This window comes from Humulus lupulus, chromosome 4 (genome assembly GCF_963169125.1).
Source record: "Humulus lupulus chromosome 4, drHumLupu1.1, whole genome shotgun sequence".
In the NCBI taxonomy this organism is placed as follows: Eukaryota; Viridiplantae; Streptophyta; class Magnoliopsida; order Rosales; family Cannabaceae; genus Humulus; species Humulus lupulus.
The window spans coordinates 14,940,456-14,953,509 of record NC_084796.1 but is presented as its reverse complement, the minus strand read 5'-3'; the positions used below and the strand labels follow the sequence as shown (position 1 = coordinate 14,953,509).

The 13,054-nt window shown below is 32.7% G+C and overlaps 2 protein-coding genes across 2 annotated transcripts; both read left to right on the top strand.

Annotated features, from left to right (window-relative positions):
• The first annotated feature begins 217 nt into the window (after positions 1-217).
• Positions 218-3,567, top strand: LOC133830023 (11-beta-hydroxysteroid dehydrogenase-like 3). The gene is made up of 6 exons (XM_062259915.1): positions 218-481; positions 586-775; positions 893-978; positions 2,438-2,569; positions 2,840-2,956; positions 3,098-3,567. Exons 1-6 carry the CDS (start codon positions 293-295, stop codon positions 3,311-3,313), a joined length of 930 nt encoding a protein of 309 aa, XP_062115899.1. The 5' UTR covers positions 218-292; the 3' UTR covers positions 3,314-3,567.
• A 3,840-nt stretch (positions 3,568-7,407) lies between these two features.
• Positions 7,408-8,199, top strand: LOC133831921 (uncharacterized). Its single transcript, XM_062262322.1, has one exon. It carries the CDS (start codon positions 7,408-7,410, stop codon positions 8,197-8,199), a length of 792 nt encoding a protein of 263 aa, XP_062118306.1.
• The last annotated feature ends 4,855 nt before the right edge of the window (positions 8,200-13,054 follow it).

The window sequence follows — 13,054 nt, the reverse complement described above, 5'->3', positions numbered from 1 at the left end:
CCATATATATATATATATATGTATGTATATACATTATAATAATAAACGCTTAAAAAGACAAAGGGTCCTACATACATATATCGCTCAATATTGAAAACAATCTTTGGAAAGTTATCGCTATATTGGTTGATTAGATCTTCAACTGTATTTAAAACTCATTTACTATTAACACCTACCACCGACATTTCATATCTTCTTCAAATCTCAAAAAGCTTTAATTCCAAACTTATCACAAAAATAATTTCAGGTTAAGGAAAGACTACTACTCTCTCTCAATTACCAACTTAACCAAATGGCGGATTGGATTCACTCGTGGTTGAACATTGCATTTCCTCTTATAATCATATTTCTACATTTGTTGATCCTACCAATATATATTCCATTCAAGCTTCTAACATCTTTAAAAAGATCCATAACTAGTCAAGAAAACGTGGCTAGAAAAGTAGTTCTCATTACCGGAGCAGCTCAAGGCATTGGACAGGTATATATATATATATATATAGTACGAATCTATTTATATATATATATATGTGCATGTCTATTCTTGATTTATGACTTGTGTTGTATTACAATTTTTGTGTGAAGCAACTTGCTTATGAGTATGCTAGAAGAGGAGCTTTTTTGGCCCTAGTTGACATTAAAGACAATCTTGAAGAAGTTTTAAGAACAGCTGGTAAATTAGGATCCCCAGATGTTATATCTATTGTTGCAGATGTTTCTAAGGTAGAAGACTGTAAGAGGTTTATAGATGAAGCAGTTCGTCACTTTGGCCGATGTAATCAATGATTAGTGAATTCTTTTTATATATTTCTTTTTCCCTTTGCAATATTATAAGAGATCTCACAATTTGTTTGAATTTTAATGTGTTTGGATCATGATATTATATGACAAGTGGATCATCTGGTGAACAATGCTGGGACAGTAGTACTGAGCAACTTTGAGGACATCAACCAGATTTCTGATCACCAATCGGTTATGGTATTTTCATGACTACATTTATATTACATATATTGTCACATCTTGTTCTTCATTTTAATTCAAATGTAGTCTCATCTTTATGGAAGTGTAGCAGAACTTTCATAAATGCATTTTAATAAATACCAGGTTGGTCACGTGGCAATCTCACGTTAAGTTAGAAAAATTCTGGATAATAATTATTAGTTATTTTGTAATTTGAAAATTAGTATAAAATGACACATTATTTGCCAAAATATACTCATTTGGTACCTACAATTTGTTGACTAAATTTGAGCTATAGTATTATTTTATACCGGTTTTAAAATTACCAGTACCTGATGATATATGATGATATATTAGAGTACTATAGTTGTATTTCGTCAAAACACATGGTACTAAATAAGTATATTCCTAATTTTATTTAATATTGTAAGAATAAAAATTGAATATTAATTAAAGAAATAAAACATGTATATGACATATAATTTTTAAATTTAAATTTAAATTCTTTTGCATTTCTTTTTTATTAAAAAAATATAGAGTATCATATATGGATCATTTGATGATAAAACAAAAATAATAAAAAAATTTAAGTTATTATTTTTGTAAAGTTGTATTTTGAAAATTGATAATAGTAAATCATTTTATTGTTTTCAAAATATAAGAAGTGATTGGTTAAAGATTGTAGAACTTTTTATTAGTTTTTTAAAAAAATAGAAAAATTATTTATATACTTTTGTTTCCACAAAATTTGCATTTTAAATAAAGAGAATAGAAAATAACATAGATTATTTTATAAATTTAATTATTGAAAATAAAAATAAATTTTATTTTTGCAATATTAAAACATTGACCAATAAATTAAATTATAAGTTAGTTATAATAGATAATATTACATATAAATATGTATTATATTTTATTAACAAAAATAATAAAAATTTCAAAGTTATTATCTTTTGTAAAGTTATATTTTGAAAAATGATAACAGTAAATAATTTTATTATTTTTAAAATATAAAAAGTGATTGGTTAAAGATTGTAAAAATTATTATTAGTTATTTTTTTTAAAAAAGTTACAGAAAAATTATTAAATATACTTTTGTTTCCAAAAATTTACATTTTAGATAAAGAGAATAAAAAATAAAATAGATTATTTTATAAACTTAATTATTGAAAATTTAATTCTAATAGATAATATTACATATAAATATGGTTAATCAATTATACACATTTAAATACACGTTATATATATATATATATATTTTAATTATAATGAATCATATACACATATTTGAATACACATTATATTTAATTATAATTATGTTAATATCACCCATAAAATGTCAAAATAACTTTACCATGAATAGAAACTAAAAGACAAAATAATTTGACCAAAAAAATTTGGCTGACTTCACTCTGTTAGATCTGTTATGCATATATATATATATATATAATCTCTAATTTCTTTCTTTTTTTGGTAGGACGTTAATTTCTGGGGTACAGTCAACAGCATCCACTTTGGAATTCCACACTTGAAAAGAACCAAAGGGAAGATAGTAGTGATTTCCTCAATCTGTGGACGGTACCCTGTTCCATTAGTGTCCATCTATAACGTAAGGACACAAATTAATATGTTAGTTATTCAACTCATTCTTATGTGTCAATTAATAAAAAAAGAAGTGGCTATACATGGAGAATCAACATCATCTCTATTCTTGGTATCTCAATTCATGTCGACAACATTGACATATTTAATAACTGAATAATGGTGTAGTCCTAGTCAATACGGTTACTAAACTATATATAATGTCTTTTTATTAAGAATATGTATATACATATATTATTTTGTAAAATATATGTATACTATGTGTTTGTAATATTAGGCAAGCAAGGCAGCACTGATAAGCTTTTGTGAGTCGCTTAGAATTGAACTTGGTTCAACCATTGGCATAACAGTTGTCACACCAGGGCTAATTCGGACCAAAATGACACGTGAACAGGTACTGTCATTTATCAACTATATATACATAAATATGACCTCTTTTTAGTACTTTTTTTTGTTTTTTGCATGAGTTTGTAACTTAATTTGTTTTAATTGTAATATTATTATTATTGGGGTCTCTCTCTATCTGGTTGAACAGGACCTAAAATTGAGGTCAATAATGCCAGAAGAGTCAGCTGAGGGATGTGCGAAGGCCATAGTGAGAAGTGTGTGCAGAGGAGAGTCGTACTTGATGGAGCCGAGGTGGTTCTGGTGGCTGTTTCCGGCAAAAATGATGTTTCCTGAGCTCCTGGACTGTTGCACCCGTTTTCTTATCAAATCAATTCACCAAAACTCTTCCAAGAAAATGAATTGAGATCACTCAACAATTGGAGATATGCAAAGTTAACTCAAGATCTCCTCAACTACTGGCCAGGAATAAGATTATTAATAATTAAATTAATCTATATTGTTATGAATTAATAGCTGAAATATTATAATATTATCTATGTGACAAATAAGTGTTCATATCATTTTAGGTATTTATTATTATGTTGTATGTTGATTCTACTATGGATCTTCTGTTTTAAAATATTCATTTTATAAAATGATTAAAAATAGTCCTTTAAATTTGAATGCAATTGAAATATTTTTTTAATATAAACTTATAAAGGTTTAGTCTTTTAAATTTTGAATGCAATTGAAATATTTTTTAATAAAAATTGATGTTTGTTATAAAATCACACATTTTTCAAATCGATGATCTCACAAATAAATTTGTAAGACAAAAAAATTGACAGAATTTGGACTAAAATGATCATTTTTAACCAATTGACAAGACAAAATTCAAAAATATATTTATTAAAATAGAGGATCTATTGTAAAATTAAACTAAAATACCTAACCCAAAATAGTATTGACCCATAATAAATTTTACATCTTCTTTAGTGTTGCTCGTAAATTCCATTTGAATGTGTTGCAGCAACATTTGTTTTTATTCTAGGTGTAATTACACATTCGAAAAAAGAAAATAAACTAATCAGTACATTAAGACAATTATAATAGATTACAAAAATAAAACTATAAAATAACCATAAAATATAACTAAATGAAACTCAATATATAAATAAACCGACAAGTTTATTTTAATTTAAACTGATTTGAAATAAATAAAAATATAGTCACACATCCCTTAAAACATGATATTGCATTTTAGCACAATTATATATAAATAAACTAAGACAAATATATGAGTAAGTAAAAAAAAAGGGATTTTTTTGTTTATACGGTAACTAATAAAGATTTTTTCAAATTTACGGAATGAAAAAAAAACATTTTAAAATACTATTTTTAAAAAAAAAAAATCAGAAGTACTATCTCTGCTACTCCATTTCAGGCGAGACTATCTCTTCCATTCCAGTAGTGACTTTGCTCCTCCACTCCAGCTGAAACTCTTCTACTCCAGCCGAGACCAAAGCTTCTCCTCCACAGCAACCATGGGTATTCCAGCAGGAGCAGCGGAAGAAAACGAGATCCAACAAAAAAATGCAACAAAAATAAAACTGAAATTACACAAATCAACCAATATGAGAAACAATGGGTATTCTGTAATCTTTAATTTAATATTGTTTTAGTTTTTCTTCTCTTTTTCAATTTTTATTAACTTTTTAGAATCTCTTTAATGGTTCAATATTCCATTTCAGATTCTACAAAGAAAGTCGAAAAATGATCTAATATCCAAATTTAGGAGGTGCTACAGTCCATTTATAAGTACTATATTGTTATTCAATAAAAATTGAGCAACCAAATTTTTTTTTTTTAATGTCAGAATCTCACTTGAATTCAGATGTATAATTTCTTTTGAAAGTTTGTGGGTTTTACTTAGTTGTTGCATTTTTGGGTTGCACTATGTTAGATAGCTATATTCTTCTTTGTTTTGATTAATTGGAAGTTTATAATGCCCTGTTCTTACTGATGTGTCTTTTTTTTTTACATTTCAGGTTGCATTTAGTTGCTAATGGTTGTTTAGAATATAGTGGTGAATTGTAATCAACTAAAATATAGTTTCAGCAAAAGGTAAGTTGCATATAAGAATATTGAAAGTTAAATTAAGTTGCAAAGAACTCTATTTATTATTTATATATTCTTAGAGTTTCTATTTCAATTATACAGTTCCATTTTCATTCGAGGCAACAACACAATGTGAGCTCTATTTGCAATTAGAAATTGCTCCCGTCATATCCAAATCAACAAGCTAATCACACTTGTCCAATCATGTAAATTCCAATTGAAAATACAAAAGATCCATCAAATCTAGGTGGCATTAAGTCTCAGTCAGCAAAGGTAGGTTGCTTAACATGATTAATTTTGAATAATTAGTTTTTTAAGTTGCTATATGTTGCATTTGGTTGCATGGAGCTGTTTTATCATTTGTAAATAATAGGGTTGTTTCATAATTTGCATTTGGTTGCTATATGTTGCATTGGGTTGCATTAGTTTTTGTGTTGCATTTTAGATTGCACTTAATTCCTACGTGTTGAATGCAACCCATTGCACTTGGACTAGCCATGTTTTGCTTTAGGTTGCATGTGGTTGCATTCGTAATTCATTTGGATAACTTGCATTAGGAGTTGCAGTGGGTTGCGCTTGGACTATCCATGTGTTGCTTTAGGTTGCATGAGGTTGCAGTGAGTTGCTTTAGGTTGCATGTGGTTGCATTCGTAATTCATTTGGATAACTCGCATTAGGAGTTGCAGCGGGTTGCACTTGGACTAGACATGTGTTGCTTTAGGTTGCATGTGGTTGCATTCGTAATTCATTTGAATAACTCGCATTAGGAGTTGCAGGGGGTTGCACTTGGACTAGACATGTGTTGCATTAGGTTGCATGTGGTTGCATTCGTAATTCATTTGGATAACTCGCATTAGGAGTTGTAGTGGGTTGCACTTTGACTAGACATGTGTTGCTTTCGGTTACATGTGGTTGCATTCGTAATTCATTTGGATAACTTGCATTAGGAGTTGCAGTGGGTTGCACTTGGACTAGCCATGTGTTGCTTTCGGTTGCATGTGGTTACATTCGTAATTCATTTGGATAACTCGCATTAGGAGTTGCAGTGAGTTGCACTTAGACTATTCATGTGTTGCTTTCAGTTGCATGTGGTTGCATTTTAGGTTGCTATATGTTGCATTTGGTTGCATTAGTTGTTGTGTTGCTTTAAGTTGCATTGGGTTTTGCATTTTAAGTTGAATTGGGCTTGCATTGGGGTCGGCCTTGCATGTAGTCTTTATGATGCCATGGAGTTGCAGTAGACTTTTATTTGAGGCTGGAGATGAGTGTTTTTAAGTTGATATATTTTGCATTTGGTTTCATATATTTGCTTTATAATTTGTTAATAATGAGGTTAATGCAGTTGAAGTGGTTTGTTGTGTTACATTTGAAATTGCAATCCATGGTTACATAGAGCTATAGTAGGTTGCATGAGCTTGAAGCTGAGATTGCAGTGAATTCCTTTGAAAATGCTTTAGGATTCTTAGGATATTGTTTTGGGTTCTTTACCATATTAATAAAAAAGGATATGCACTTCATTTGTCGTTTATTAGGTTAATTTGGTTGCAGGAAATGGATAGCATTGCAATTGTAATCCAACACAGTGGGCAATGGGATGAAAACAGAAGAAACTACATTAACTTTGAAGTTTGTGGTTTACTCATTCCAAATAGTTGCACCTACAACAACTTGGTTGGAATAATATGTGAACAGTTGAAGTTGCAACCATAATCAACAGTTTTAAAAATCGAGTATCAAGTTAGAGAAGGATACCCTACTTTCAAAATTGTTGATGATTCGCAATTGATGTTCTACATGGACTTGAAGAAAAAGGAAACAGATTTAACAAAATATCCATTGTGCCTCACAACAGAGATCAATTCAATTAGGCAATCATTCTTCTCAAATAGGAGTACAAAAACACATAATCAACTGTATGATGAAGTTGCACAAGTAGAAGGAGAGGCATCAAATTCAGATGATGAACCAGTTCTTGATTGTGGTGCCAAAGAAGTTGTAGGTTTTATTGATTATGAAAACTCGGTCTCCAACAAAATTATAGAAATGCTAGACAAAAGAAATGATGAAGAAGAAGTGATTGACATTGATGAAGATTTGGTAATCAACAACAAGCACCACCAAGAGATTTCTTTGTCTCAAATCTACAAAGACAAAGAGACTTTGAAGACAGTGTTGAGCCACTATGCAATCAACAATCATTTCCAATATTGTGTTCAAAAGTCTTGCAAAAAGGAGTATGTTGTTGCTTGCCTTGACAAAAATTGTAAGGGATGTTACGAGCTTCAAGGAATGGAAACACGAATCAATTCATAATTAGAAGGTTCAGCCACATTCACACATGTGCATTGGAAATAAGATTAAAAAAACCAACGTCAGGCAACCTCGACAATCATTGCAGATATGATCAAGCACAAGTTCACAGACATCAAAACAAAGTACACAGCTGCAGATATTGTTAGGGACTTGAAACATGATCATGAAGTGCAAGTCAAATACAGCAAAGCTTGGAGGTCTAGAGAAAAAGCTATTGAAAAAGGGAGAGGAAAAGCAGCTGAATCTTATGCAGAATTGCCTAGTTATTTGTATATGTTGCATCACACAAATATAGGATCATATATTGAACTTAAAGCAGATGAAGATGGCAAGTTTTTATATGTTTTTGTAGCATTGACCGCTTCAATTAAAGGCTGGAACTATTGCGTACCTGTTGTAATAGTTGATGGGACTTTTTTAAAATCAGCATATGGAGGGACATTATTGGTTGCAGCCACTCAAGATGCAGAAGGTAGAATCTTCCCCCTAGCATTTTGTGTAGTTGATTCAGAGAATGATGATTCTTGGGAGTGGTTCTTTGAGAATTTCAAGAAAGCTTATGGTGTAAGAGAATGCATGAGCATCGTATCTGATCGGCATGAAAGCATCATAAAAGCAACCAACACAGTGTACCCAAAAGTACCACATGGGGCTTGCACCTTCCATCTGCTAAAAAACATGGAAAGCAAGTTCAAGAAGAACTCAAAAAAGTTCAAGGATACATTTTTCGCAGCTGCAAATGCATACACTGCCAAAAAGTTTGAGTACCACATGAGAGAACTTGATAGGATTGACAACAGGCTACAACCTTACCTACAAAATATTGGCTACGGCGATGGGCAAGAGTTCACTCACCACACAATAGATACTCAAACATGACATCGAACATTACAGAATCCTTGAATTCTGCAATCGTAGCAGTAAGAGAGCTACCAATTTGTACAATGCTAGAGTGTTTACGAGGTTTGGTTCAACAATGGAGGTGGACTAACAGGAAGATAGCAAATGCAACCTCCACCAAGTTGACTGAGAAGCATGAAGGGATCTTGAATGACAACTACATCTACTCATTGAAGTTGACGGTATTATTTTAAATTTCAAATACATTTTTTTATTTATATAGTTCTTATTTGACTACACATACAACCATAACAATGCTACATTGGGAAAAAAATAAGTGCACCCAACAAATCATATTTTGTACGAAGTTCGTGATGATGTCAAGAAATAAATAGTTGATCTAAACTCAAGAACTTGCACATGCAACAGGTTTAGATACATAACTCAATTGGTTACTTAAAGATTTAATATGGTTGCATAATGAAATTCATTTAATGAAATACATAATTGATTCAACAGGTTTCAGATGGATCAACTTCCTTGTGCCCATGCAATTGCTATTCTTAAAGAAATGAATCAAGACCCATATCAATACTGCTCTCCATTCTATAGCAAGGAAGCCATGGTTGTAACCTATCGAGAAATTGTATACCCAATTGGCAATGAAGACACTTGGGAAATACCTGAACATATCAAAGCTGTGAAAGTACACCCTCCAGAAGGAAGAATAAGGGTAGGCAGTTCGAAGAAAAGAAGATGCAGAGCTGCATGGGAGAAAAACAAAAAAGCAAAACAAATGCGGAAGTTGTGGTCAATATGGACATAATAGAAAGACTTGCAGAAACTGTCCAATAAGGAATTAGATACTAACTGCATCCTAGAATAAAAAATTGAAGACTGATACATATTCATTCATTATTGCTTTATTTTTTTTTTTTAAAAAAACAAAGAAATTGTTTTTGTACAAAACTAAGATGATACAAATCAATATGCATTGTTGATTTCGTAGATCTAGACAATTATTTTGGATCACTTTCTTTATGTTTTACTGAGTTGCTTATCAATTTGCAAATAATAAATTTAAAGATTACTTTGCATCTGAGGTTGTTGATGGTTGCATTGGGTTGCATTAGGTTGCATTTTGTTATATTGGGTATGTGTTTGATGTTGAAGGGAGTTACAATGACTTTGTAATTGAGGTTGCAATAGGTTGCAGTGGGTTTGCATTTAAGATAGCGAAATTGGTTGCATTAGGTTCAAATAAGCTTACATTTGAGGCTGCATTTAAGATGCAAAATTAGAGCAATGTATGAAACCTCATCAATGTATGTTTCAACCAGTTTTGAAACATGTGCAACTTTTGTTGCAACAAGTACAATATTGCATGGAGTTACATTTGAATATGCATTGAGTTGCATTGGGGTATGTTACGCTTGCATTAGTTTCAATGAGCGTGTATATAAGGTTGCAGATGGTTACATTGGGCTTGTATGTAAGATTCCATTTGTAATTGCATGTGGGTTACTTTAGGTTTCATTAAGAATTGCATTTAGTTGCATTCGGTTGCATAGAGGTAACTCAGGCTTTCTATGTGCTGCTTTAGGTTGCATGTGGTTGCATTCGTAATTCATATGGATAACTCACATTAGGAATTGCAGTGAGTTGCAATGGGTTGCACTTGGACTAGCCATGCATTGCTTTAGGTTGCATGTGGTTGCATTCGTAATTCATATGGATAACTCATATTAGAAGTTGCAGTGGGTTGCACTTGGACTATCCATGTGTTGCTTTCAGTTGCATGTGGTTGCATACGTAATTCATAAGGATAACTCACATTAGGAGTTGCACTTGGACTAGCCATGCATTGCTTTAGGTTGCATTCGTAATTCATATGGATAACTCATATTAGGAGTTGCAGTGAGTTGCAGTGCGTTGCACTTGGACTAGCTATGTGTTGCTCTCAGTTGCATGTAGTTGCATTCGTAATTCATAAGGATAACTCACATTAGGAGTTGCAGTGGGTTGCACTTGGACTAGCCATGCATCGCTTTAGGTTGCATTCATAATTCATATGGATAACTCATATTAGGAGTTGCAGTGAGTTGCAGTGGGTTGCACTTGGACTAGCCATGTGTTGCTTTCAGTTGCATATGGTTGCATTTGTAATTCATATGGATAACTCACATTAGGAGTTGCATTGGGTTGCACTTGGACTAGCCTTATGTTGGTTTAGATTGCATGTGGTTGCATTCGTAATTCATATGGATAACTTACATTAGGAGTTGCAGTGGGTTGCAATGGGTTACAATGAGAGATTAAAGTGATTCAAAAGTACAGATACACAGAAAAGAATAACATTTGAATCTCTAACTTGCTTAAGATATTTGATCAATTGGCAAATAAGAAATTTAAAGTTACTTTAGATACTATAAACATGATCCATCTAAAAAAACCTAAAAAAACTAATAAATGTCTACATCATAAACAAAACTAAGAAACATATTTGCCTTTATCATTTCTTGTTTCTTTTTTATTCTTTGCTTGAGCCTTGCGAGGTGCAACATACCGACCTGAATACTCAGACTCACTCTCATATCCATAAATTTCCTTTGCCTTTGCATATGAATAAAACAAAAAGGCAAGCCTAGATCTATGAGTATCAACATCAAAAGTAGATGTTGGAATATCCTTATCTTGAACAAAGTACTCCGCAAATGAGAACATGTGAATGCCACTATCATTGCATAAAGACACATAGGATAGACCAAATAAATTAGAATATGAAAAAAAAAATAGGAAAAAAGAGCCATGACAAAAATGAAAAAAAAAACATAGAAAACATAAAACTCACCAGGACAACCCACATGGCAAATCATCATCCAGCACTACATCAAAAGAAGAACTCGTTGACTTCCCAGCATAAGCCTCAGATGAGAAGTCTATGTCTGTTCGGTCATAAAATCCAGTGATATACAAATAATGAGGAAGCAATATACGAAATGGCTCTACTGCTTTTAATTCAATGTGGTCCTTGTTATCACACGTCAATGTATTATATACGTACATTGACCTATCTTTAAGTGATAATCTACACAGCAACCAATGTTTTTCCTTCATAAGCAAGATAGGAAATAAGACATGATCAACCATAGACCAAGAAATGTTGCAAGGCAAGGCATAGCCCATGATAACTTCTGCAACATATTGATTACAATTCAACGCCCCAAAATCACGTTTCCAACTTAGAAATGTCTCATAGATAGAATTGATTCTAGTCTGGAAATGAGAATCAGTTGTGATAAACTTGATAGTGCAATTGTCACAGTACTTTGCCTTCTTCCTCAAATAATAAAAAAACACATCAACATGCTGCACAATAAAATCAAGACAAATCAATATTATAGCAATTAGAACAACAAAACAAAGCTAATGTAAAAAAAAAAATAACCATAAAAAAGTCAAGCACAACCAAAAGCAACCATAAGCAACCCACATCAACCAAACGCAACCCCAAAATAAAGACATAAGCAAACTTAAAAGCATAAGCAACCAAAAATGTACACATTAACACTTACTGTTTTAAAGAGATTTTTGCCACTATATTGAAGGGTATGGAACCATGTCTTTTGGCAAATCACATCTACACCGAGTTGTAGACCAGGGATAATGAGGTTGTCTTTCTTTGAATACATTTTCACCCTAAAAAAGCACAATACAAAAAAAAAACACAATTAAAAACATGTAAAATTTAAAACAAAATAAATAACTTGAAGACTCTTACTAGTTCTTGGCTATCATTCCATAATCAAGCCATTTGTTGAAATCTTAGGATAGCTCATAGTCTGGCAATTCTCCAATTTTGTCATCCAATGGGCAAAACCCTTTGATAATCTTAATATCTCCACCAGATTTTGCCTCACTACTTTGACCAGAAGTAGAATCAAAATTCTGCACAAATGGAGATTGCAAGTAGAAAGGCAACTTGATTGTTCTTCTTGGCAAAATAGGATTAATATATCCCAAGTTACTCCCACCACTACCAACATATGGAACAATAGCAGTGCAATGAGGAGTAGATTCCTATGAATACGGCAGACCAATATGCAAACATCTACATCCAAGAGATTGTACGATTGCATGGAATCCCCAAGACGATAGTGTCAGATAGAGGATCAGTGTTTACATCGAGATTTTGGGGGAGTTTACAGCAAGCTATGGGTACTAAGTTAAGTCTTAGTACAGCTTTTCATCCTCAGATCGATGGGCAGTCCGAGCGTACGATTCAGATTTTAGAGGATATGCTACGTGCATGTGTACTTGATTTCGGAGGATCATGGAATAAGTACTTGCCGCTGATCGAGTTCTCGTACAACAACAGCTACCAGTCAACAATCGGGATGGCACCTTATGAGTTGCTATATGGAAGAAGGTGTTGATCACCGTTGCATTGGGACGAGGTAGGGGAAAGGCAGCTTCTAGGCCCCGAAGCTGTTAGACAAGCTCAAGAAGCAGTAGCGCTTATTAGACAGCGTATGCTTGCTGCTCAAAGCCGTCAGAAAAGCTATGCGGATGCCAAGCGACACGATGTGGAATTCCAAGTCGGAGATCAAGTCTTCCTGAAGATATCTCCTATGAAAGGTGTCAAGCGGTTCGGGAAGAACGGCAAGCTTAGTCCTCGATTCATAGGTCCTTTTGAGATATTGGACAAAGTGGGACCAGTTGCGTATAGACTAGCCCTACTGCCAGCACTAGCCGATAGTCACAACGTCTTCCACATCTCGATGTTACGAAAGTATGTGTCAGACCCATCTCACGTCCTCAAGTACGATACAATAGCACTCCAGAAAGACTTGAGTTACAAGGAACGACCGGTTAGCATCCTAGATAGGGGGAT